General features: G+C 39.2%; 1 protein-coding gene across 2 annotated transcripts in view; it reads left to right on the top strand.

The window, feature by feature from the left end:
- SNTG1 (syntrophin gamma 1) overlaps positions 1-26467 on the top strand; it is a 206273-nt gene that overhangs the window by 35200 nt on the left and 144606 nt on the right. For both annotated transcript variants that reach the window (XM_036830508.1, XM_036830507.1), the window contains exons 4-6: positions 7087-7144; positions 7961-8004; positions 8098-8139. In XM_036830508.1, coding sequence (XP_036686403.1) covers positions 7087-7144; positions 7961-8004; positions 8098-8139 — 144 coding nt within the window. The remainder of the gene's footprint in view (positions 1-7086; positions 7145-7960; positions 8005-8097; positions 8140-26467) is intronic.

The following is a 26467-nucleotide window of genomic DNA, read 5'->3' as shown; positions in this document are numbered from 1 at the left end:
AACCTGCATTAAAAATCTGAGCACTGAGAAAAATCTTTAAATTCAGTAGTGCAAGGACAGAAAACTGTGAGAAGCAAAATCAGTTAAAGGAAAATGCTCTGATGACAACCACCAACCTAGAGTGACATAAACAGAATTCTTCTCTGCCCCCAAATATCTGAACCATAGTATCTGGATGAGTTTGTTTTCTCTTTTTATATCACATAAAACTTCATCAGTGCTTGATTTACATTAGCTAACCAGCATCTTATACTAAGAAATGGAGATGTATTCTTAATTTTTTTCCAGTTTCCAAGGATCTCTAGAAACTATCTGCAACCATGCACATTTGATTTCATTGTTCACCTTCTTAGTTTCTCCTTAAGATCATGATCCTTTCAATGTGCTGTTGGATTCTGTTTGCTAGTATTTTGTTGAGGATTTTTGCGTCTATGTTCATCAGTGATATTGGCCTGTAGTTTTCTTTCTTTATGACATCTTTGTCTGGTTTTGATATCAAAGTGATGGTGGCCTCGTAGAATGAGTTTGGGAGTGTTCCTCCCTCTGCTATATTTTGGAAGAGTTTGAGAAGGATAGGTGTTAGCTATTCTCTAAATGTTTGATAGAATTCGCCTGTGAAGTCACATGGTCCAGGGCTTTTGTTTGTTGGAAGATTTTTAATCACAGTTTCAATTTCAGTGCTTGTGATTGGTCTGTTTAAATTTTCTATTTCTTCCTGGTTCAGTCTCGGAAGGTTGTGCTTTTCTAAGAATTTGTCCATTTCTTCCAGGTTGTCCATTTTATTGGCATATAGTTGCTTGTAGTAATCTCTCATGATCCTTTGTATTTCTGCAGTGTCAGTTGTTACTTCTCCCTTTTCATTTCTAATTCTATTGATTTGAGTCTTCCTTTTTTTCTTGATGAGTCTGGCTAATAGTTTATCAATTTTGTTTATCTTCTTAAAGAACTAGCTTTTAGTTTTATTGATCTTTGCTATTGTTTCCTTCATTTCTTTTTCATTTATTTCTGATCTGATCTTTATGATTACTTTCCTTCTGCTAACTTCGGGGGGTTTTGTTCTTCTTTCTCTGCTTGCTTTAGGTGTAAGGTTAGGTTGTTTATCTGAGATGTTTCTTGTTCCTTGAGGTAGGGTTGTGTTGCTATAAACTTCCCTCTTAGAACTGCTTTTGCTGCATCCCACAGGTTTTGGGTCATCGTGTTTTCATTGTCATTTGTTTCTAGGTATTTTTTGATTTCCTCTTTGATTTCATCAGTGCTCTCTTGGTTACTTAGTAGTATATTGTTTAGCCTCCATGTGTTTGTATTTTTTACTGTAATTGATATCTGGTCTCATAGTGTTGTGGTTTGAAAATATACTTGATATGATTTCAATTGTCTTAAATTTACCAAGGCTTGATTTGTGACCTGAGATATGATCTGTCCTGGAGAATGTTCCATGAGGACTTGAGAAGAAAGTGTATTCTGGTTTTTTTTGGATAGAATGTCTTATAAATATCAATTAAGTCCATCTTGTTTAATGTGTCATTTAAAGCTTGTGTTTCCTTATTTATTTTCGGTTTGGATGATCTGTCCATTGGTGAAAGTGGGGGGTTAAAGTCCCCTACTATGACTGTGTTACTGTCGATTTCACCTTTTATGGCTGTTAGCATTTGCCTTATGTATTGAGGTGCTCCTATGTTGGGTGCATAAATATTTACAATTGTTATATCTTCTTCTTGGATTGATCCCTTGATCATTATGTAGTGTCCTTCTTTGTCTCTTGTAATAGTCTCTATTTTAAAGTCTATTTTGTCTGATATGAGAATTGCTACTCCAGCTTTCTTCTGATTTCCATTTGCATGGAATATCTTTTCACATCCCCTCACTTTCAGTCTGCATGTGTCCCTAGGTCTGAAGTGGGTCTCTTGTAGACAGCATATATATGGTTCTTGTTTTTGTATCCATTCAGCCAATCTATGTCTTTTGATGGGAGCATTTAATCAATTTACATTTAAGGTGACTATCGATATGTATGTTCCTATTACCATTTTCTTAATTGTTTTGGGTTTGTTATTGTAGGTCTTTTCTTTCTCTTGTGTTTCCTGCCTAGAGAAGTTCCTATAGCATTTGTTGTAAAGCTGGTTTGGTGGTGCTGAACTCTCTTAGCTTTTGCTTGTCTGTAAAGGTTTTAATTTCTCCATCTAATCTGAATGAGATCCTTGCTGGGTAGAGTAATCTTGGTTGTAGGTTCTTCCCTTTCATCACTTTAAATATGTCTTGCCACTCCCTTCTGGCTTGCAGAGTTTCTGCTGAAAGATCAGCTGTTAACCTTATGTGGATTCCCTTGTATGTTATTTGTTGTTTTTCCCTTGCTGCTTTTAATATTTTTTGTTTGTATTTAATTTTTGATAGTTTGATTAATATGTGTCTTGGTGTGTTTCTCTTTGGATTTATCCTGGATGGGACTCTCTGCGCTTCCTGGACTTGACTATTTCCTTTCCCATATTAGGGAAGTTTTCAACTATAATCTTGTCAAATATTTTCTCAGTCCCTTTCTTTTTCTCTTCTTCTTCTGGGACCCCTATAATTCGAATGTTGGTGTGTTTAATGTTGTCCCAGAGGTCTCTAAGACTGTCCTCAATTCTTTTCATTCTTTTTTCTTTATTCTTCTCTACAGTAGTTATTCCCACTATTTTATCTTCCAGGTCACTTATCCGTTTTTCTGCCTCAGTTATTCTGCTATTGATTCCTTCTAGAGAATTTTTAATTTCATTTATTGTGTTGTTAGTCATTGTTTGTTTGCTCTTTTGTTCTTCTAGGTCCCTGTTAAATGTTTTTTTGTATTTTCTCCATTCTATTTCCAAGGTTTTGGATCATCTTCACTATCATTACTCTGAATTCTTTTTCAGGTAGACTGCCTATTTCCTCTTCATTTGTTTGGTCTGGTGGGTGTTTACCTTGCTCTTTCATCTGCTGTGTGTTTCTTTGTCTTCTCATTTTGCTTAATTTACTGAGTTTGGGGTCTCCTTTTCACAGGTTGCAGGTTCGTAGTTCCCTTTGTTTTTGGTGTCTGCCCCCAGTGGCTAAGGTTGGTTCAGTGGGTTGTTTAGGCTCCTGGTGGAGGGGATTCATGCCTGTGTTCTGGTGGATGAGGCTGGATCTTGTCTTTCTGGTGGGCAGGACCACATCTGGTGGTGTGTTTTGGGGTATCTGTGACCTTATTATGATTTTAGGCAGCTTCTCTGCTAGTGGGACGGGTTGTGTTCCTGTCTTGCTGGTTGTTTGGCATAGGGTGTCCAGCACTGTAGCTTGCTGGTTGTTGAGTGGAGCTGGGTCTTAGCATTGGGATGGAGATCTCTGGGAGAGATTTCGCCAGTTGATATTACATGGAGCTGGGAGGTCTCTTGTGAACCAATGTCCTGAACTCGGCTCTCCCACCTCAGAGGCACAGGCCTGAGACCTGGCCGTAGCACAAAGACCCTGTCAGCCACATGGCTCAGAATAAAAGAGAGAAAAAAAAGAAAGAAAGAAAGAGAGAGAGAGGGTGGGAGGGAGGAAGGAAGGAAGGAAGAGAGAGAGAAAGGAAAAAATAAAATAAAAAGAAATAAAGTTATTAAAATTAAAAAAATTTTGAATTATTAAAAATTAAAAAATTAAAAAGTAATAAAAGAAAGAAAGAAGAGAGCAACCAAACCAAAAAACAAATCCACCAATGATAACAAGCACTAAAAACTATATTAAAAAAAAACCAGACAGACAGAACCCTAGGACAAAGGTAAAAGCAAAGCTCTACAGACAGAATCACACAAAGAAGCATACACACACACACTCACAAAAAGTGAAAACTGAAAAAAAAATATATATATAAAAAAAAGGAAGAGAACAACCAAATCAATAAAGAAATCTACCAATGATAATAAGCTCTAAATACTAAACTAAGATAAACATAAAACCAGAAAAAATTAGATGCAGAAAGAAAACCCCAAGTCTACAGTTGCTCCCAAAGTCCACCTCCTCAATTTGGGATGATTTGTTTTCTGTTCAGGTGTTCCACAGATGCAGGTACATCAAGTTGATTGTGCAGATTTAATCTGCTGCTTCTGAGGCTGCTGGGAGAGATTTCTCTTTCTCTTCTTTGTTCGCACAGCTCCCGGGGTTCAGCTTTGGATTTGGCCCCGCCTCTGCGTGTAGGTCGCCTGAGGGCGTCTGTTCTTTGCTCAGACAGGACGGGGTTAAAGGGGCAGCTGCTTCGGGGGCTCTGGCTCACTCAGGCGGGGGGAGGGAGCGGTACGGAGGAGGCGGGGCAAGCCTGCGGCGTCAGAGGCGTCGTGACGTTGCAGCAGCGTGAGGCGCGCCGCGCGTTCTCCCGGGGAAGTTGTCCCTGGATCACGGGACCCTGGCCGTGGCGGGCTGCACAGGCTCCCGGGAGGGGCGGTGTGGAGAGTGACCTGTGCTCGCACACGGGCTTCTTGGTGGCGGCAGCAGCAGCCTTAGCGTCTCATGCCTGTCTCTGTCATCTGCGCTGACAGCTGTGGCTCGCACCCGTCTCTGGAGCTCGTTTACGCGGTGCTCTGAATCCCTTCTCCCTGCGCACCCCAAAACAATGGTCTCTTGCCTCTTTGGCCGCTCCAGACTTTTTCCTGGACTCCCTCCTGGCTAGCTGTGGTGCACTAGCCCCTTCAGGCTGTGTTCACGCCGCCAACCCCAGTCCTCTCCCTGCGATCCGACAGAAGCCCGAGCCTCAGCTCCCAGCCCCCGCCCGCCCTGGCAGGTGAGCAGACAAGCCTCTCGGGCTGGTGAGTGCTGGTCGGCACCGATCCTCTGTGTGGGAATCTCTCCGCTTTGCCCTCCGCACCCCTGTGGCTGCGCTCTCCTCCGTGGCTCCGAAGCTTCCCCCATCCGCCACCCGCAGTTTCCGCCCACGAAGGGGCTTCCTAGCGTGTGGAAACCTTTCCTCCTTCACAGCTCCCTCCCAGAGGTGCAGGCCCCGTCCCTATTCTTTTGTCTCTGTTTTTTCTTTTTTCTTTTGCCCTCCCCAGGTATGTGGGGAGTTTCTTGCCTTTTGGGAAGTCTGAGGTCTTCTGCCAGTGTTCAGTAGGTGTTCTATAGGAGTTGTTCCACATGTAGATGTATTTCTGATGTATTTGTGGGGAGGAAGGTGATCTCCATGTCTTACTCCTCTGTGGTCTTGAAGGTCTCCCTCTGCAAAGTACTTTAAAGAATGAACAATTTTACAGGACTTATCTGGTGGTCCAGTGGTTAAGATTTGCCTTCCAATGCAGGGGATGCGGGTTCAGTCCCTAGTCAGGGAGCTAAGATCCCACATGCCTCGGGGCCCAAAACCCAAAACATAAAACAGAAGCAGTATTGTAACAAATTCAATAAAGACTTTAAAAATGGTCCACATCAAAAAAATCTTTAAAAAATTGTTTTAAAAAAAAAGTGAACAATTTTAGGTCTGGAAAATTTTAGACTTCATTTATTCATTCACTCATTCACTCAACAAACATTTCAAAGCTTAAAAAAGAATCATTATTCCAGGCACTGACATTACATCAATGTAGGAAACAAATAACCAAAATAAATAAATAAATAAATAAATAAATCTATTGCGCTTGTGGAACTTGCTTTGTGGTTAGGAGAAAGAAAACAAATAATATATGTAGGAAATGTGTAAGATTGTAGTAGGTAAGAAGCTAATAAGTATAATGGGGAAAGATAGAACAGAATGCAGGGATTGGGAACTTGGAACCCTAACTGGTAAACATGAAGGGCCTTGGATTCTGTTCCGGGTTTACTGTGCTAACGAAGCACTCCTTTTGTACTGCACCCTCAGTCCCAGTCCTGTGCTCTGATCAGATGAGAGATTGTCTTGGACAGGATCAGGGCTTGTTATGGACACAAACACAAAACGCAAAAGCAGAATCAGAAGCCAAGGAAGCTTATACCAGAGACCTTCTGCACAGGCTTAGTGAGGGTGGGTGGGTGAATGTCAGGCTGGTGGGAAATGGTGAGAACAGGGGATTCAGGGGTGGGTTTGAATTTCACCCTGGGTAAGACAGCTTTCAGTATTTTATTTATCACGTCTCTTCTTAATACCCCAGAAGTAGAAAGGACTACTTGCCAAGAAAAGCTTGAAAGCCATTACTGTTCTCTACAACTACTGCCTATCTTATATTTAAATATATTGACAACTCAGTGCTAAATATGGACATTCATGGGAAAAAATGTCTGTTCTAAAATAATTTTTGTCCTTGAAGGAAAAAAGGCTTAGGAGGTTTACTTATTCTGAAGCTACAGAAACCCCAATGGAAATTTAGATTATCTTTTCAACTACCCATGTTAAAAGTGCTGTACTTGTTTTCTACATGAAATCTTATTCTTTGATACACTTATTTGATTTTTTAACTGTTGTTTTCAACCTTCTCAAATCTGTTACATAAAAACGTAATTTTATGCAGTTACTTCAGGGATTTATTTTATTTCCGTCCACATGAGTTTAGCTTACTTATTTTTCCTTATTTTTTCTATCTTATTTGGTCAGTTAGACAAAGCACTGTTGCAATATTCTTGTCAGTTTACTGTATTCTGTTCATTGTTTAGCATGCACTTTCACACAAAGAGGAATATAATGACCCCTTCCCCATCAGGCATAAACACACTGTTTTTTTGTACCAATTTGTGTATGTAGTCTCCAGCCATGCAGCATCCAAAGGGGCCCTTGCTTGGTCCCCAGCATAGAACAACTTAGCCAGATAATGGAAATACGTAATTATCTACTGTTTGGAACCCTAAATAAGAATTTCTACAATGAGCAGCACTGCTACACATTGGAGGAAATGCCTTCTTACGGAATCACCAATCTTAATTTAAAAAATTGAAATTTTCAAAGTCAACTGCTATTAATTATTGCGTGTCACAGAGAAATTCTAAACAGATAAGTTTCTTGGGAGGACAGTCTATTTGGTAGAAAAATTCCAGGGGTCTATTGTAATTCTATTTGGTGTCCATTCACATGCTATTCATAACTTGTATAGTTTCCTAACTAAAGGCTGTGTATTTAATTTTTGAGATTAAAAAGCACGATATATGATTTTCTCTTTTCAGGGGGGAGCGGAACATAACATTCCAGTTGTCATTTCAAAAATCTCCAAGGAGCAAAGAGGTAAAGTGTTAAGAGGGCTGCCCTGTGAGTCACTGTCACTGAGGAACAAGACAATCGTTAGAATCATAAATTCGTATGGGACTGACCAGCCGGGTTCCCGTGACCAGGCAGCACGTGACGGTTCCGACTGCCGAGTCCAAGTCCTTTACCCGCCCGGCGGGCAGGGAGGGAAGACAGTATAGCAGGCGGCTGTGTGTGAGCCGGAGATTGCATGACTGCACAGTGTCTCATTAACACGCAAGCATAGAAACGGGTCTGATGCTTACAGGTCACATCAATTACAGGCAACTCCAGTTATATATATTTTTTCAGTTTTCATATGCAATTTAACTCAGCCCTTCATATGAGATTTCATCCAGGAAAAACTGTGAAGATGTAACGCAACTGTTACAATGACCGAAATCACTGAGACAGCCTAGTGTTTAAAAAGAAACGGGGAGCTGATTCCATTGCCGATAGAGTGAATGTCTAGCTCTAAACGTTTTCATAGATGGTTTAATGCTCTCATAAAAACATGAGGACATTTAGTCCTCCATCCAGAAGCGTGGCCAATTTTTGGCAACTAAGATCTGAAATGATAGAATGAAATGGAACTATCACAGCATGTGTTTCAATTCAGCTCATGTTTCAATCATAGGAGTTGAATCATGTGATTGTTTTTGCATTTCTGTTACCTGTGGATCTTTTAAGATGCTCCCCGTATAACACATTTCATTTTTTTCCTTTTATCAGTTTTGACTTTATTTAATTAAAAAGTCTTTCATCTGTGTGAAGGAAGTAGACGATGCATAATCAGTTGTCCTTCTCCATTCACAGCTGAGCTCTCAGGACTGCTCTTTCTTGGGGATGCAATTCTGCAGGTATACACCTTACCATTATTTTCCATGTGCAACCAAAGCATAAAGTCAATTCACAATATACCACGTGAAGCTGTGTCTCTCTTTCCATTGCAGATAAATGGGATTAATGTGAGAAAATGCAGACATGAAGAAGTGGTGAGTTTTCTTTACTTTTTCCTAATATCATAATTTTCCCCATGTACACATGAGGATTTAGGGCATTGCTAAAAACTTTTCATTTTATTCATTAGGAAATATGACGCTGGTCCAGTGTGCTATCAGACTTTCGGAAAATCTCTTACTTGGTGTTTGGTGTTTTTTTTTGTATATCAGAAACAGATCAGTGAGTATCACTCAGAACAAAATGTAATTCAAAGAAATACTTAAGGGGGGCCATTTGCTATATTTTCCAGTTTTTCGGTTAATTCCTACTAGCCCATGTCGCTAAGTAGATCTCTAGGTGAAATATATCTCTAAATCTTTGCAAATGTTTAGAAGCTTATAAACAGTAAAATTTATGTTTGTAAATTTCATCTAGTAGCCGGGGCAATGGGAAGAGCATGTAAAGACCGTGTGTGTGTGTGTGTGTGCGTGCGCGCGTCTGTGTGTGTGCGTGTGTCTGTGTGTGTGAGAGAGAGAGGCAGAGACGGAGACGACATTTAGGGACACTTCATCTCAAGGCACGCAGGTTCAGCTCACTAGACAGCTACACAGAAAGGTCAGCAGTGTTTACTGTGGTATTTTCTTGCATGTTGGTAAATGTGCAGATTTGAAGCCCAGCCTCAGATACTTTAATTCACTCAGCTTATGTGACCCAGGAATTTGTATTAACAACGGGCCCAGCAGTTTCACTATCAGTGGCCTCTAATCTACATCTTCGGAGAAGCTGGAAGGTTGAACAGCTTCTGTGGAGCTGAGGGAGGACATAAAAAATGATGCAGAAAGGAACAGGCCGGCCAGTGTCGGGCGTTTGGGAAACGTTTCTCACGGCTGATTCAATAACACTCATAGAACCTTCACTGAATCTCCATATCAGCTCACAGGGGAAAGGAGAGAGGAGAAAATATGTCTAAAGTTTTGTACTCAAGGGTCAAACAAAATGAAAATACCGTAAGCCTTTGGCTTCTCGCGGCTCCAGTTCACTTGGTTTGTGAAGACGTTGCCCCGCTACTATTTGGAGAAAACTCTTCTGATATATTTACATATTTCAGGCCTCAAAGAGGCAACTCCCAGCGTCTGAAAAGCCCCAGCTCCACAAGCAGAGCTGTTGGAGAGCGTTCTCTGTGGGACAGGCAAGGTGTGTCCATATTGATCGCTCGGTTTTTCTCTCAAAAATCCTACTTGATTTTTGAAAAATCACCCCGTGGTGAACCTCGCATAAAATATACGTACTTCACATCTCAGGCTTATGTCAAATAGGTACAGGGGAAAGCAATATTTGAGAACAGAGTTCTAGACAAATGAGGAGCAGCACATCACAGACCACTCGGTTCTGAATACACACAAATTTCAGATACAGCCCTGTAACAAAGATATTTTAACTTTAGTCTTTTTTCAAAAGTACAACGTGATTTTAAACTCATTGTCCAGGGAGCAAAAACAAGTGCATTCGCTTCCAGAACCGCACGCTGTTCCATGGAGTCCTGTTTGCAATTTGCCCTTCAGAGGCAAGCAGCAAGCTCACACTCACTGTGATGAGGCTTTGATTAAACAGATCCACGTGGCATGAAAGATTAGAATGCGCTAATCGCGCCACTTCTGAATGGTGTTCATTCTGTTTCAAAAACGAGGGATTTAAGATTGTATTGCAAATTGCACGTGGCCCTTCACAACAAACTTTTACTCTTTTGAGAGGTTTAACCATATCAGCTTTGAAGTGTAGGTAGTGACATTCTTATTTGGTTCCAATCTTTCACTTTGCAACAGTGATTAGGTGCTTTTGTCTTCACTGCTAATTATCTAAGCAAACAGACTGACTTACACCTCAGCGGGACTGAGATATTAATTAAATGTTTAAGAACGGACTTATATGGGCAGAAAAGGTCACCGCAAGCTCAGAGGTGTGGATGGTTTTAGGAACCATGCTGACGGACCATGTTCCTCATTCCAAGTCAGGGCCCCCAGAGGCCCAAATTCAGAAAGAAGCCCGGGAAGGAATGACAGTAGGTTGTTTGTGCCTGTGACTTTCTTTTATTCACCTACACTATTCACTGCCATTGTTAGAAGTCTGCATCATTCGTAGATGCCTTCAACGGTGTAGCCGTAGCTTCTGTGATGGAGCTAGCTACAGGCTTGATCTGTGTGGCCAGGGGTTCCTGCTCTCCGCGTGGGCACTCAGTGGACTGTTGTTAACGGATTCTTTAGCCAAATAACTAGAATTAGGTCCTCACGGCGTCTGCGTCTGTATGTTTCTCATGTCTGGATGTGCGATCATCAATTCTGGGCTTCACCCACGTCACCCCGGGCATTCTTCTTGCTAGAAGATTGCGAAGGAAGAAAAGCTACCAGTTTCCTGGCCAAGAAAGATTAGAGCAGGTGCCAGCTTTGAGACCGAAAAAGAGTTTCATCTGTTTTTTGTTTTTATGGTCTTATTGATAGAAAACGTTAGATAATTAGAACTGCAAATAACCATCACCCTGATTCTGAATTTGTGACTTTGAACCAAACTCTACAATTGTGTAATTTTTACAGGAGCAGAATGAATAGCTCAAATTATGTAAGTTAAAATGATATATTCATGCAATAAGAACAAATTTCGATAAAAGAAATACAAAATGTTGTTTAATAACATTTTAATTGTTATGAGATATGCTTAACTTAATTCAAAATTTCCATTGGAATTTTCTTTTTTAGCTTAGATTAATCAGAAAATAAAATTACAAGAGTTACATCATATCATCTGAAAATGAGGCATTAGTTTATACATTGGAACCATTTAGGAGATTTTATGAGTTATCAAGGAACATATTTAGGATGCGATTTGGGAACATAAAACATTTTAGGTCTTGGGAGGGAGGGAGACGCAAGAGGGAAGAGATATGGGAACATATGTATATGTATAACTGATTCACTTTGTTATAAAGCAGAAACTAACACACCATTGTAAAGCAATTATACTCTAATAAAGATGTTAAAAAAAAAACAACAAACAAAAAAAACATTTTCGGTCTTGGCAAAACGCTTAAATTGTCATTGAGTAACATATCCTGTTTCACCTAACTGCTAACAATTCTCAATTTGTTTTCAGTTTGGAAATAAGTTTTTAAGTCTAATGGATTAAGATTTTCCTCAAGAATTTTGACTGCAGTGGACTCTTTTTCTCTGAATTAACTACCACAGAGGAAAGCCATACATGAAATCACTAGACTTTTACTATTTCCCACCGGTTTGGGAAGGGTTAAGCGTAAAGACAAAAAGGTGTTAAATATTGTTTATTGTATCTCTGATTTTGAAAAGCAATAAAATATCTAGAACTTGACTAATTCACATCCTTAGATTGTCATTAACACCCTTAGGAGTTCCTTCTCTGCTGGACCCACAGGTCTGTCCCCTAATCAGGCTATGAATGGAGACAGCACAGGTGACAAGTTCATTAACTGCGTGCTCTTCACTCCTGGCTGCTGATTCCCAGCAAATCCCTACTTGTTGTCTTACACAGACTCAAGACCCCTTTCGCAGCGCCCTCGATAATGAGACAAAGCCAGGCCAGATAAACCCTTCCTTAGTGGAGCACCAGCTAATTCCCGCCCGGAAGAATCGGCAGGGAGGACACACAGCAGGAGGCCCAGGTGGACCCTGTGTACAGAGAAGAGCAAGTGACCGGGGGGGCAGAGACAGGCGTGCGGACGTCACCGCGCCCCGACGAAGACGCTCCCCAGTCACTCTCCTGCCCCACGGATCAGGGGGAGGACGGGAGGCGTGTGTTACCCAGATTATCCAGCTCTCACATCGCTGGCGTTTTATTTTCAGCGTGATCGGACTGAAAGGCAAGGAGAAGAAAGGGTCTGAGGATGGAAATTTGCACACCTAAGTTAGAATTTTTGTTATAGGTATTTTCCAGCTGTCTGATGATCATAAAGAGCCTACATTTCTCTGACCCTCATTTTTTATCTGAAAGATGAAGCGTTTGAGATAGATCACTCGATGTATTTTGCAGCTCACTCATGAGAAAGTGCCTGGGAATGTGTGTGTTTTTTCTCTTTTGCAATTTTAATAGACTTTATCTTTTAGAAGCCTTTTAGGTTTACAAAATAATTGTGCAGAAAGTTTTCTCCCCATCTTGTCTCACACAGAGTATCCCCTCTTACTAAGATCACGGGCTGCTGTCAACATTTCTTACAGTTGGTGAACCCCTACTGATGCCTCACTTTTTTTTTAACATCTTTATTGGAGTATAATTGCTTTACAATGGTGTCTTAGTTTCTGCTGTGTAACAAAGTGAACCAGCTATACATATACATACATCCCCATATCCCTTCCCTCTTGCGTCTCCCTTCCACCCTCCCTATCCCACCCCTCTAGGTGGTCACAAAGCATTGAGCTGATCTCCCTGTGCTATGCGGCTGCTTCCCACTAGCTGTCTATTTTACATTTGGTAGTGTATGTAAGTCCGTGCCACTCTCTCACTTCGTCCCAGCTTATCCTTCCCCCTCCCCATGTCCTCAGGTCCATTCTCTACATCTACATCTTTATTCCCGTCTTGCCCGTCGGTTCTTCAGAACCATTTTTTTTTTTTTTTAGATTCCATATATATGTGTTAGCATACGGTATTTGTTTTTCTCTTTCTGACTTACTTCACTCCGTATGACAGACTCTATGTCCATCCACCTCACTACAAATAACTCAATTTTGTTTCTTTTTATGGCTGAGTAATATTCCATTGTATATATGTGCCACATCTTCTTTATCCATTCATCTGTCGATGGACACTTAGGTTGCTTCCATGTCCTGGCTATTGTAAATAGAGCTGCAGTGAACATTGTGGTACATGACTCTTTTTGAATTATGGTTTTCTCAGGGTATATGCCCAGTAGTGGGATTGCTGGGTTGTATGGTAGTTCTATTTTTAGTTTCCACACCCAGTTTTCCCCATTATTAACATCCCACATTGTTACATTACATTTCTTACAAGGAATAAACCAGTACTGATACATTATTATTAACAAAAGTCTATACTTTATTCAGATTTCTTTAGTTCTTACCTAATACTTCTTTTCCTGTCCCAGGATCCCATCCGGATTACACATCACACGTAATTATGTCTCCTTTGGCTCCTCTGGGCTGTAATAGTTTCTAGGACTTCTTTTTTGATAACTGTTACACTTTTGAGGGGGACTGGTCAGGTATTTTGCGGGCTGAATCTCGATTTGGAGTGTTCCGATTATTTCGTGTGATTAGACTGGGCTTAGGTGTGTTGGGAGGAAGATGACAGAGGCACAGTGCCGGTCTTAGCACGTCTTATCACGTGTACCTGCCGTCGTGACTGCATCACCAGCACCTGGATGAGGGAGAGTCTGCCAGATTCCTTACTCTGTGGTCCTTGTTCCCTTTCCATGCTGTGCTCCTTGGAAGGAGATCCTACACTTAGTGGGCAATATGCTCTACCTCCACAGGGGCGGACTGTCTGCGTACGTTCCCTGGAATTCTGCTGCATACGACATTTGTCTATTCACCTGAATTTTTAAAATTTATTCAGTCATTTTGACAGATCAGTGTGGACTGTGGATACTTCTTTTATACTCTGGGCTATAAGCTTTTCCAGTTGGTTTTAGTGTTGCTTTGAAAAGTCCTTGGGAGTTTTTTTTTTTTTTTTTTTTTTTTGGAGCACTTTCTCAGTTTCTGGCGCTAAAAGATGTTTCAGGCTCATCTTGTACCTTTCCTGCCAGTCCAAGAATCAGCCATTCCTCCCAGAGGCCCTGCTTCGCTTTGTTAGAGAATGTTGGAGAAACCACATTCTGGGAGCTGGTGTGCTCATTGCTTGTGGAGTAGCTGTGCCTTCTAGGCCCCTCAGCTCACAGAACAGGAGGCGTGTGTGTGTGTGTGTGTGTGTGTGTGTGTACTGAATTGCTCACATACCTACTCTGTACCTACATTAAGCTAAACGTGAGTTCACATGGCTGCCGCTAAGGGAACCCGTCATCACACAGACAGTCCTAGCCTCCTCCCCTTGCTTATCTGTAGCCTCCCACCAACAGATGCTACACCATCTGCCATTTGCTTATTTAATTGTTCTAATCCAGTACATATGTACAGCAGGATCAGGGCAGTTAACCCACTCCCTGGTGGGAAAACTTGACTAGGTAGAGGATTGATGTACTGTTCTTTTTTGCCTTTAGTCTTGCAGATTTCATTAATTTCCAGATTCACTTAGGTCAGTTCCACTCTCCTAAGCCCTTCAGTGAGGTTGTTTCAGATGTTCGTAATACATTCAGATTCTCTTGTCATATCCTGCATTCAACTGTGATATCCCTTAACCTCCTAAATGATTTTTTTAGAGATTTACACACATTAAGGCTCACTCACCTTTTAGCTGCAAATTCTACAGGTTTTGACAAGTGCATAATACCATGTATCCACCATTACGATGTCCTACAGAATAGTTTCACTGCCCTAAAAAACTCCTCCTCAGCTGTTTCCTCCCCACATCATGGCCCTCTAGAAATGACCATTTCACTGTCTGTATAGTTTTGCCTTTATCAAAATGTCATATAATTGAAATCATAGAGAATGTAGCCTTTTCAGAATGGCTTCTTTCGCTTAGCAACGTGCATTTAAGAATGATTCTTGTCTTTTAGCTCTTGATAATTTATTTCTTTTTGAGCACTGAATAATATTTCATGGTCCAGACAATGGAATATTAAGCAACTTCACTACAGTTTTTTAAAAATCTATTCACCTATTGCAGGACATTGTGCTTACTTCCAGTTCGTGGTGATTATGAATAAAGCTGTTATAAATATTTGCAGGCAGGTTTTTGTGTGGACATAAGTTTTAAATAAATTGAGTGTAACTTAGGAGGTGTATTGCTGAATTATATGGTAAGATTATAGTTAGTTTACAAGAAACTGCCAAACTGTCTTCCAAAATGGCAGTACCATTTTGCACATCCACTAACAATAAAGGAGAGTTTCCATTGCTCTGTATCCTTACCAGCAACTGGTACTTTCAGTTTTGTGGATTTGAACCATGTGTGCAGTGGTATCTCATTGCTATTTTAATTTACAATTCCTTAATGACAGATGATGTTGGGCATATGTTCATATGCTTATTTGCCCTCTTTCTATTTTCTTTGGTGATGTCTATTCACATACCTTGCCCATTTTTAAATTCAGTTGTTTGTTTTCATATTGTTGAACTTAACAAAGTTCTTTTTATATATATTGGAGATAGCTCCTTGTTTGTATTGGCTACCACATCAAATATATGTTTTAAAAATATTTTCTCCCTCTCTGTGGATGGGTTGCCTTTTAATTTTCTTTAAAAGTATATTTTGCAGAACAGGACTTTTTTTTTTTCTCTTTATTTATTTTATTTATTTATTTATTTTGGCCGTGTTGGGTCTTCTTTGCTGCACGTGGGCTTTCTCTAGTTGCGGCGAGTGGGGGCTACTGTTCGTTGCCGTGCGCGGGCTTCTCATTGTGGTGGCTTCTCTTGTTGTGGAGCACGGGCTTCAATAGTTGCAGCACGTGGGCTCAGTAGTTGTGGCACATGGGCTTAGTTGCTCCGCGGCATGTGGGATCTTCCCGGACCAGGGCTCGAACCCGTGTCCCCTGCATTGGCAGGCAGATTCTTAACCGCTGCACCACCAGGGAAGCCCAGAACAGAACTTTTTAATTGTAATAAAGTCCAATGCATGAATTATTTCATGGCCATAAAGATGGCTTTATTTCCTTCTTTAAGTCAATGTAACTTTATTTTTTCATTATTGTCCTATTGCACTAGCCTGGACTTCCAGCATAACTTGAATATTCATTGTGAGAAAATATGTCCTTTCCTTGTTCCTGGTCTCAGTGGGAACGGGTCTGGTTTCTCATCATTAAGTATGATATTAGCTGTGGGTGTTTTGTAGATGTTCTTTATCAAGTTGAAGAAGTTCCCCTATATTCCTAGTTTGCAGGCAGTTTTAATCATGGATGTATGTTGAGTTCTTTCAAATGCTTTTTCTGCATCATTTGATATGACCATACTTGTTTTGTTCTTTAAACGTTTGAAGCATAGATTACATTGATTGAATTTACAATATTGAATCATCCTTGCTTACCTGGAATAAACCCACCCGGTTGTGATGTATAATTCCTTTTATACATTTTTGGGTTTGATGTGCTAGTAACTTTTTGAAGGTCATTGCATAAATTCTGATAAGATATATTGGTCTTAATTTTGTTTTTCTGTAATATTTTTTAAATCGTTTTTGGTATTAGGATAATGCTGGCATCAAAGAATGACTTAGAAAGTGTTGCCTCTGCCTCTATATTCTAGACAAGACTGTGGAGGATCGGTTCCGTTCCTTCATTAAATACGTGACAGAACACACCAGGAAAACTTTCTAGTTGAGGTGTCTTTTTTTGGTTCAATTTATTTAATACATATAGGCCATTTCAGAATATCTATTTCTCCTTGTGTGAGTTTTAGTAGTTGTGTCTTTCAAAGAATTGATCCATGTCACCGAGGTTATCAAAGTTGTGGGCATGGAGTTGTTTGTAGTATTCTGCTATTAGCCTTTTCTTAATGTCCATGGGATCAATAGTGATGACCCCTCTTTCATTTCCAATATTGGTAATTTGTATCTTCTCTATTTCTTGATTAATCTGGTTAGAGGTTTATCAATTTTTATTTATCACTTCAAAGGACAGGTGTTTAGTGTCATAGACTTTTCTCTGTTGTTTTTGTTTGTTTGTTTTCCATTTCACTAATTTCCTGTGTGATTTTATTATTTGTTTTCTTCTTTGTGCTTTGGGCTTTGACTGCTCCACTTTTTCTATTTCCTATAGTAGAAGCTTAGATCATTGACTTTAATCATCTTTATGAATATATACATTTAATGGCATAAATTTTTCTCTAAACACAGCTTCCCACAAATCTTGAAGAGTTCTATTTCATTTTTATTTAGTTCAAAGTATTTTAAAATTTCTCTCCAAACTTCTTCTTTGACTCCTGTGTTATGTAGAATGGTATTCTCCAAATATTTGGGGGACTTTCAAGCTATCTTTCTGGTACTGACTGCTAGTTTAAATTCCTTGTTGTCTGGGGGCATAGTTTGTATGATTTATATTCTTTTTGATTTGTTAAGTTTTGTCTCTGGCCTAGAATCTGGTCTGTCTTTGTGAATTTTCCATATAAGCATGGGAGGAATATGCACTTTGCTGTTTTTGGACAGAGTGTTCTGCAAAAGATAGGAGTCCCTCCTTATCTGCAGTTTCACTTTACTTGGCATCAGTGACCCAAGGTCAACCACAGTCCAAAAATATTAACTAAAAGATTGCAGAAATAAGCAATTCCTAAGTTTTCAACCACGCATCATTCTGAGGACGGCGATGAAATCTCGCAATGTCAGATCCGTCCTCACAGGACGGGAATCATCCCTCTGTCCGTGTTCCACTTCAGTCACTCAGCAGTCGCGGGGGTAGCAGGTTGACTGTCTCCCGGGGTCGCAGTGCTTGTGGTCAGGCGACCTTTATTCTACGTAATAATGGCCCAAAGGGCACGAAGAATGATGCTGGCAGTTCGGATACGCCAAAGAGAAACTGTGAAGTGCTTCCTTTAGGTGAAAAGGTGAAAGTTCTCAACTTCATAGAGGACGGTAAGGACTCTCCCATCCGTGAACCTGTGAAGAGGGAAAAGGAAATGTGTGCTACTTTTGCTGCTGCATCTGGAGCTGCACAAGTTACAGTCAGTGTGTGATGAGAGCTTAGTTAAGACGGAAAAGGCTGTACATTTGTACAGGAAGATATTTTGAAAGAGAGAGGCCACGGTCGCCTTTTATGGCAGGATATTGTTCTAGTTGTTCTATTTTTTTTTTTTTTTTTTAAAGCACTTTTCTTTTTTATAGCTACTTTATTTATTTATTTTATTTTATTTTTGGCTGTGTTGGGTCTTCGGTTCATGCGAGGGCTTTCTCTAGTTGAGGCAAGTGGGGGCCACTCTTCATCGCGGTGCGGGGACCGCTCTTCATCGCGGTGCACGGGCCTTTCACTATCGCGGCCCCTCCCGTTGCGGGGCACAGGCTCCAGACGCGCAGGCTCAGTAGTTGTGGCTCACGGGCCCAGCTGCTCCGCGGCACGTGGGATCTTCCCAGACCAGGGCTCGAACCCGTGTCCCCTGCATCGGCAGGCAGACTCTCAACCACTGCGCCACCAGGGAAGCCCTAGTTGTTCTATTTTATTATTAGTTACTGTTGACAGTCGCTTACGGCGCCTCGTTTATAAATTCAGCTTTATCACAGGTATGTATGTACAGGAAAAGACATCGTATATACAGGGTTCAGTACCATCCAAGGTGTCGAGCATCCCCTGGGGGGCTTGGAATGTGTCCCCTGGGGATAAGGGAAGGCTGCTGTGAACCAGTTTGAAGGATAGTGCTGTTTACTTCAACTGCGTCCTCACCGAGTCGCTGCCCGTCTGAACTCACAATTCTTGAAAGAGTGCTGTTGAGGTCCACAACTCCAGCAGTGGAGATGTCCGTTTCTCCTTTCAGTTCTATCAGTTTTTGCCTCACATTTTTTGATATTTTGTTGTTAGGTGTTTAGCATGACTACATATCATTGGAGATTCTACCACCTTATTATTATTTATTTCCTCACTTTAACCTGGATAATTTTTCTTGTTCTCAAGTCTGCTTTGTGTGTAATTGGTATGTCTCCTCCAGCTATGTTGATCAGCGTTAGCAAAATACATTTTTCTATATGCCTTAACCTTAAACCTATCAATGTCTTTATATTAAAATGTTGTGTGTTTTTTGTAGAACCTAGAGTTGGGTCTTTTATATCCCATTGACAATTTCTGTTTTATAATTGATATATTTAGACCATTTAAATATAAAGTAATTACTGGTAAACCGAATTAATATCCACCATGTTTAAAACTCTTTTCTATTTGTTGCATATTTGTTCTTTGTTTCTCCCATCACCACCCTAATTCTTTTTTGACTTCCTTGGTTTAAATTAAGCTTTTTATGTAAAAGAGTCCATTATATCTCTTATCTTATTTTATCAATTATACTTTAAAAACAATTAGTGTTTGACTTAGAGTTTCCAATATACATTTTAAATGAATCCACATGCACTTTCAAATAGCCCTGTGCTGCTTCTTGCATAACTCAGGTACCTAATAACAGAATATTCCTGATTTATCTTTCTCATATATTATGGACATTGTTGTCATTCATAGCACTTACCTGTATTCTTCAATAAAACCATACATTGTTACTGTTATTATTTTAAACTAAAACTTGTTTCCAATCAAGCAAGAATAAGAAAAATAAAATATTTTACTTTCATTTATTCCTTCAGCTCTTGCTTTCCTTATGTTGATCTGAGTGTTGACATATTTTCCTAAACCCTAAAGAAATTCTTATAACACTTCTTGCAATACAGAGCTTCTGATAAGGCATTCTCTGTTGCTGTGTATCTGATACATTTTTTATTTCTCCACTTTAGAAGAATAATTTCACAGGATATAGAATTCTGAGTTTATGCTTTTCTATTTCAACACTTTGAATATTTCACTTCACTCTCTTCTTGATTTCATGATTTCTGATAAGAAGTCAGCTGTAATCCTAATCCATGTTCCACTATAGGTAAATTTTCCTCCCACTCAATGGCTTATTTCAGAATTTTTTCTTTGTCTTTGATTTTCTGCAGTTTGAGTTTCTGTAGTAAGTACCCAAGAGAAATAGCATATAGCCACACAAAACCCTGTACACAAATGTTCAGAGCAGCACAATTCATAGTAGCCAAAAAGCAGAAACAACACATTATTAACTGATGATGGATGAACAGAATGTGGTATATCCACATAATGGAATGTTATTTGATAATAAAAAGAATAAGTACTGATACAGGGTAAAACATGGATGAACCTTGGAAAACATACTAAGTAAAAGAAGCTATTCACAAAAGACCACATATTGAGTGATTTCATTTGCATGAAATATCCAGGTACGCAAATCCGTAGAGACAGAAAGTACATTAGTGGTTGCCTAGGGCTGGGGCAAGGGGGTCATGGGAAGTGAGCGTGGATGGGTTCAGGGTCTCTTTTGGGTTGGCAGAAAATGTTCTAAAATAAGATCATGGTGCTGGTTACATAGCTCTATGTATATACTAAAAACCACTGAGCTGTCTACTTTAAATTGGTGAAATTCATGATCTGTGAATAATTTATCAATAAAAATGTCAGATTAAAAATACATTTCTCAGAAGTCACTGAGTATGGTTTAAATGTGGTTTTAACATTTTACTTAATTTCATTTCATTTCATTTAACTTTTTGTGGTAAAATAAAAAGCAAATAAAGAAAACCACATACAACAAATGTATAGCATAGTGAAAAATTTTGAGGCAAATAACCTTTTAATCATTTCTATGCCAAGAGGCAGAATTTCGTCCACCTCCCAGAAGGCCACTGTGTACTTTATCTTAACCATAGCCTTCCAAATGAAACCACTAGCCTAAATTTCATATTCATCAGTTACTTGAATGATTTTTATTATATCTCCACACAGTATTGTTTCATTTTGCCTGTTTCTAAAGCACTTGCTACATAGTTTAGTTTCTTAATCTCCAGACTTCCTCTGGCATCTCATCTGGAATTTTGAATTTTACTGTTCATTGATAATGGAATACTTTATACAAGGAATGTTAAATGCCATCTCTTTACCTTATGTCCTGGAAATATAGCACAACTGTAGTCCTAATTATATCACATGTTAATTAAGCTTTTCTTAGTTAAGTGTAGACTCACATGCAGTTGTGAGAAATGATACAGAGAGATCCTGCGTGCACTTTACCCAGTTTCCCCCCAAGAATAACATCTCACACAACAGAACAACATCACAACAGGATACTGACACTGATACAGTCAAGACAAAGCACCTCCATCACCAAAAGGACCCTCCTTTTACCCTTTATGGCCACACCTACTTCCCTCCTGCCCTCACCTGCTGCTAAACCCCTGGCAACCACTAAACTGCTCTCCATTTCTATAATTTTGTGATTTCAAGAATGTTATATAGTGGGATCATAAAGTCTAACCTTTTGGAAGTGGTTTTTTTCACTTAGGTTTCTCTGGAGATTCATTCAGGGCGTGAAGACTTAGGTCCACATAAAACCCACACATAGATGTTTATAGAGCTGTATTCGTAAGAGCCCGAAACAGGAAACATCTCAGATATTTTTTAATGGTTAAATAGACTGTGGTATATCCATACCGTAGACTACTACTCAGAAAATAAAATGAGTGAACTATTGATGTAGCGTGAATGGTTATAGGCCTTTAACATCTATTCAGAATTCCTAGTGGTGCTCACTTCAGTGTAGAATGAACACGCAGATGTTTATCATTCCTAGTTAATGAACATCAATGTACAACTTTTCTTTAGTTTTACTGAATTTAGAAAAACAGCTGACTATTTAGCACAAGCAGGTTTTATGAATTCAAACCAAAAAAATGTAAGAAAAATGCTGCAAATTCTGTAAATTCTGTAAATTCTTCTGTTAACATATTGAGTATTAGTTGGCAATACTGATTTTTGGAATTTGGCCAGCATGATTGTTTAATTGTTTACAGAGATTTAAAAGGTAAACCTTAGGGAAGTGGCTCATTCTAAACAAATGTTTCTATTACTTGTTTTACGATTATTCAGCATTCTGAAAATAGGTAGTAAAAATAATGTGAGAAATTACAATGAAAATAAATTGAGAAGTTTTTCTATGTAAGATAGATAGATAGATCCAAGGTATGTGTGTATATATTTAAATAATCTCTATTTATGCTACAAGTTTATTTCACAATATAATGTTACTTTATCTATAGTATAAGTAGTATAAGTCTCCTTGCTGAGTCTGAACCTAAGCCTGGCAAATATAATGAGATTTATTAAATTTTTTGATATTTACTTTTTTTAAATGTTTACTGGGAGGAACAGAAAACAAAATTTCAGGCAATCATTGTTTTGTTCATTAGAGGATCTTTTGGAGATATTGTAGTGATAGGATAAATCATATATGTGACTGAATTGTAAATTTATCGGCTTTTATTTTTCTTGGGTGTGTATTAAGTAATTAAGTCTAAAAGGCAAGACACACAGCTTTGATTCTTCTCTTTCCTTTCACACTCCTCAGCCTGTGGACTCTTCCTCTCAAGTAAATCACAGATATGTTCACTTCTCTCCGTGGGTAACCACCTCCTCATGTGTGATGCTATCCTGTTTGTCTGGACTTCCACAGTGGTCTCCTAACTGCCCTCACTACTCTGTGTGCCCACCCTCACCATGATCAACCTGCTGGTGGTTCCCCAGCATGCAGAGAAGGAGTGCAAGCCCTTTATCTGGGCTTACGTGAGCTACAGGCTCACCTCTCCGAAACTCATCCAGTACCCCTGTCCCTTTATCCCTCCAAGGGTCAGCCCCACCCCACCCATACTTCCGCTGGGCCCTCCCACCCTGGGCTCACAGGCACCTTAGCACCTTTGTCCTGGTCATGTCTCTGATCTCCTCATGGTTGGGGTGTCCTCCTCATTCAGACCTCAGACTAAAGTTCTGGTCAGAGGCCTACCCTGAGAAGTCACTCACCTATTTGACCCTCTCCACTTGCCATCTGGGGCTCTCCAGCATCATGCCAACGTTCCTAGAGGGGGATTTTCCAAGATAATTGGGAACTAGAGCCCTGCCTTCAATAACAAAAGCACAATGGAAGGAATACATATTCCCTCACTCAGTTCCATGGAGAGTAGAATGTAAACCAGTAGACTAATTTTGGCCAAATTGGTGTTCTCACTAAGGAATTTTAATCCCAAGAGCATGCAAGAGAGGTAAAGGTTAGTATGAGATTATGTTCTGTGACTGAACTATGGTCAAGACTTCAGTGCAGTAGTGTAAATTTCCTCATGTCACCCCTGGTACAAACATCTTAAACAATCCATCATTTTAAAATCACATTTTTTGTGTGAAGGCAACTTTGTTCCTTCCTACCTGAGCATGTTTCTCTACCCATTACTTCAACTTTGTGAGCTGATACCTTCCAACATGCTCATTTCCTATATGTTTAAAAAATTGTCTATCGTGCGCAACAAACAAAACTGAATAGAAAACAACAAGATATCACCATAAACTTGTTAGAATAACACGACCCAAAAAATCAACAGTACAAAATGCTGGTGAGGATGTGGAGCAACAGGGATATTCACTCATTGCAGGTGGAAATGCAAAATGATGAAGCCACCGTGAAACACTGCTTGATGGTTTGTTACAAAACGAAGTATTATCATACAACCAAGCGTGCACATTCACAAGTATTTACCCAAGATAAATGAAAACATATGTTCACACAAAAATATGTACAGGAAGTTTTAGTGAAGCTTTTATTCTTAATCACCAAAAACTAGAGCCAGTCAACAAGTCCTTCAACATATGAATGGATAAACAAACTGTCCTACTACTGCAAGTGGAATACTCTTCAGTAATAAAAAGGAATGATTGTCTCAACCAATGCATAAAAAACAATTGACAAAATTCAACACCTTTTCCTGATAAAAATAACAAACTGGGAATAGAAGTAAACTACCTCAACACAATAAATGCTTTATATGAAAAGCCCAGTGTTAACATCATACTCGGTAGAAAAAGACAAAAGCCTTTTTCTCTAAGATCAAGATAAGAAAAGGATGCCTACTTTCACCACTTCTACTCAACATAGTACTAAAAGTTTTAGCCATGCAATTAGGCAAGAAAAAGAAAGAAAAGACATCCAAATTAGAAAATAAGAAAAAAGATTATCTCTGCTCACAAATGACATGATTTTATTTTTTAATTATTTTTGGAGAGTTTCAATTTTATTAAAAGGAAAAAGATAATAAACAAACCGTCAGGTAAAATATAGAATTACACTGTGCTATGAAACCACTTTTTATGTAAGCAATTGTTCAGGATTCTTGTACTTCTGAGGTTTAGCTGGAAACTTAGGAGTAGATGGATTGGTAGAGACGCTTTTCTTCTGGGCTCCAGCAATGCTTTGTCTACTGTCTTAGTGGCTCTGAATTATCTACTTAATACAGATGACATAATTTTATATGTAGAAAATGCTAAAGAATTCATTAAAAACTACCGGAACTAATAAAAAATCTCTTAAAAGTTATTGGATGCAAAATCAACTCACAAAAATCAGTTGCATTTTTATACACTAAAATGAACAATCTAAAAAGGAAATTAAGAAAATAATTCCATGTATAATAACATCAAAAAGAATAAAATATTTAGGAAAAAAGGGAATCAAGGAGTCAAAAGATTTGTATACTGAAGACTACAAAATGTTGCTGAAAGAAATAAAGAAAGAAATGGAAAGACATCCCATATTCATGACTTGGAAGATGTAATTTTGTTCATATGTCAACACAACCCAAACCAGTCTACAGATTCAATACAGTCTCTAACAAAATCCCAATGACTTTTTTTTTTTTTGTAGAAATAGAGAAATCCATCAAAGGACCACAAAGATCAAACCATAAAGGACAATGAATAGCCAAAACAAAGTGGGAGGTCTCACACTTTCAAAACTTATTATAAATCTAGAGTATAATAAATCTTATTATAAATCTATGTGGTACTGGCATAAAAGCAGATGTAAACTGATGGAATAGAACAGAGAGCCCAGAAATAAACCCTCATATGTATGGTCAAATGATTTTTGACACAGTTGCCAAGACCATTCAATGGGAAAAGGACAGTCTTTTCAACAAATGCTGTTGGACCCTTCCCTCTCACGATATAAAAAATTAACTCAAAGTAGACCAAAGATCTTAATGTAAGACCTAAAACTAAAAAACTCTTAGAAGAAAACAGCGGAAAAGCTTCAAGACATTGGATTTGGTAATGATTTGTTGACTATGACACCAAAAGCACAAGCAACAAAAGGAAAAATAGAGACATACAATGGAATACTATTTTGTCATAGAAAGAAGGCTAATCCTGTCAAATGGGGCACCTGAATGAACCTTGAGGACATTATGCAAGTGACAGAAGCCAGACACAAAAGGTTAAATTCTGTAGTATTCCACTTATATGAAGTCTCTAGTGAAGTCAAACTCATAGGAACAGAAAGTAGAATGGTGTTTGCCAGGGGAGGGACGGGGGAGAGGAAATGGGGAGTCTTTTAGAGAAGACAGAGTTTCACTTTTGCAAGAAGAAAATTTTCTGGAGATCAAAACAATGGATGCTTAACACTACTGAACTGTACACTTAAAGGTGGTTAAAATGATAAACTTTAGGTAGTGTGTATTTTACCACAATTAAAAATGTAAAAGAATGAAGAGGTCACATAAAAATTCAGACTTGTGGCTTTTGCTGAAAAAGTTAGATGCTCTACAGTTGCTCTAGGCCTACACATCTTCCCTGTTTTCCACAGTCTCCATCCTTCCTTGCCCGCCCGTTTGCCTGTTCCTTAAATTTGATGGTTATTATCAGCCATTTCATTCTTCTCACCACTGAAGCGACTTTCTAATCACCAGTTTGGTGTTTTCTGTTTTGTCTTGTTTTTAAGACTTCTGGGATAATGCCCTTCTCTTTCTCCAAAATGTAAACCATATCCATTCAGAGCATACAGTTGACCCTTGAATGAGGCAGGCAGTTGGGGGCACCTACCCCTCTACCGCCCAGCCCACCCGACCCCCAGCCCCGTGTAGTTGAAATCTGTATTCTGCTCTCTCAGCCTCAGAAACAAAGGAGTTTTGATCAATGCCTCGCCCAAGGGCAGGAAGCTGAAACAGTCTGGACGGAATCAGGACTCCACCCCTAGTTCTTTTGTTTCCACATATCGGGATCTCTAGTCAAACACAAACTTTTCCCCACACTTAGTGAATTCAAAGATTGTGAAATGAAAATACAGCTACTGTATTTACTGGAAAAAATTTGCGTATGTGTGGACTCGTGCAGTTCAAGCGGTTGTTGTTCAAGGGTCACCTGTATTTTCAAATCTCGCCTTCTTCCTCTTTCTCTGAGTTTAGTCATGTGTTTGTATGGCTGAAGCTTTGGGGATTCATCCTGTGTCAAACAGCCATGGTATTTAGATGTTGGGAGTCCTCCTTCCTTGTCCCGTCGCTCTGAATGTATGTCTGGTCAGATACCTCTATTTCACGGATGCCCCATATATTTATTGAATAAATCTATTAATAGAGTATTTCTATTATAGAAATACATAGAAGTTCTATCATAAAGTATTTATATGAAATTCTTAACGTTTCAATTAATCGAATTATTTTTTCTACTGTTAGCTGACATTT

Source organism: Balaenoptera musculus, chromosome 17 (genome assembly GCF_009873245.2).
Source record: "Balaenoptera musculus isolate JJ_BM4_2016_0621 chromosome 17, mBalMus1.pri.v3, whole genome shotgun sequence".
Classification (NCBI taxonomy): Eukaryota; Metazoa; Chordata; class Mammalia; order Artiodactyla; family Balaenopteridae; genus Balaenoptera; species Balaenoptera musculus.
The sequence above is the reverse complement of the archived record's forward strand: the minus strand, read 5'-3'. Positions and strand labels throughout refer to the sequence as shown.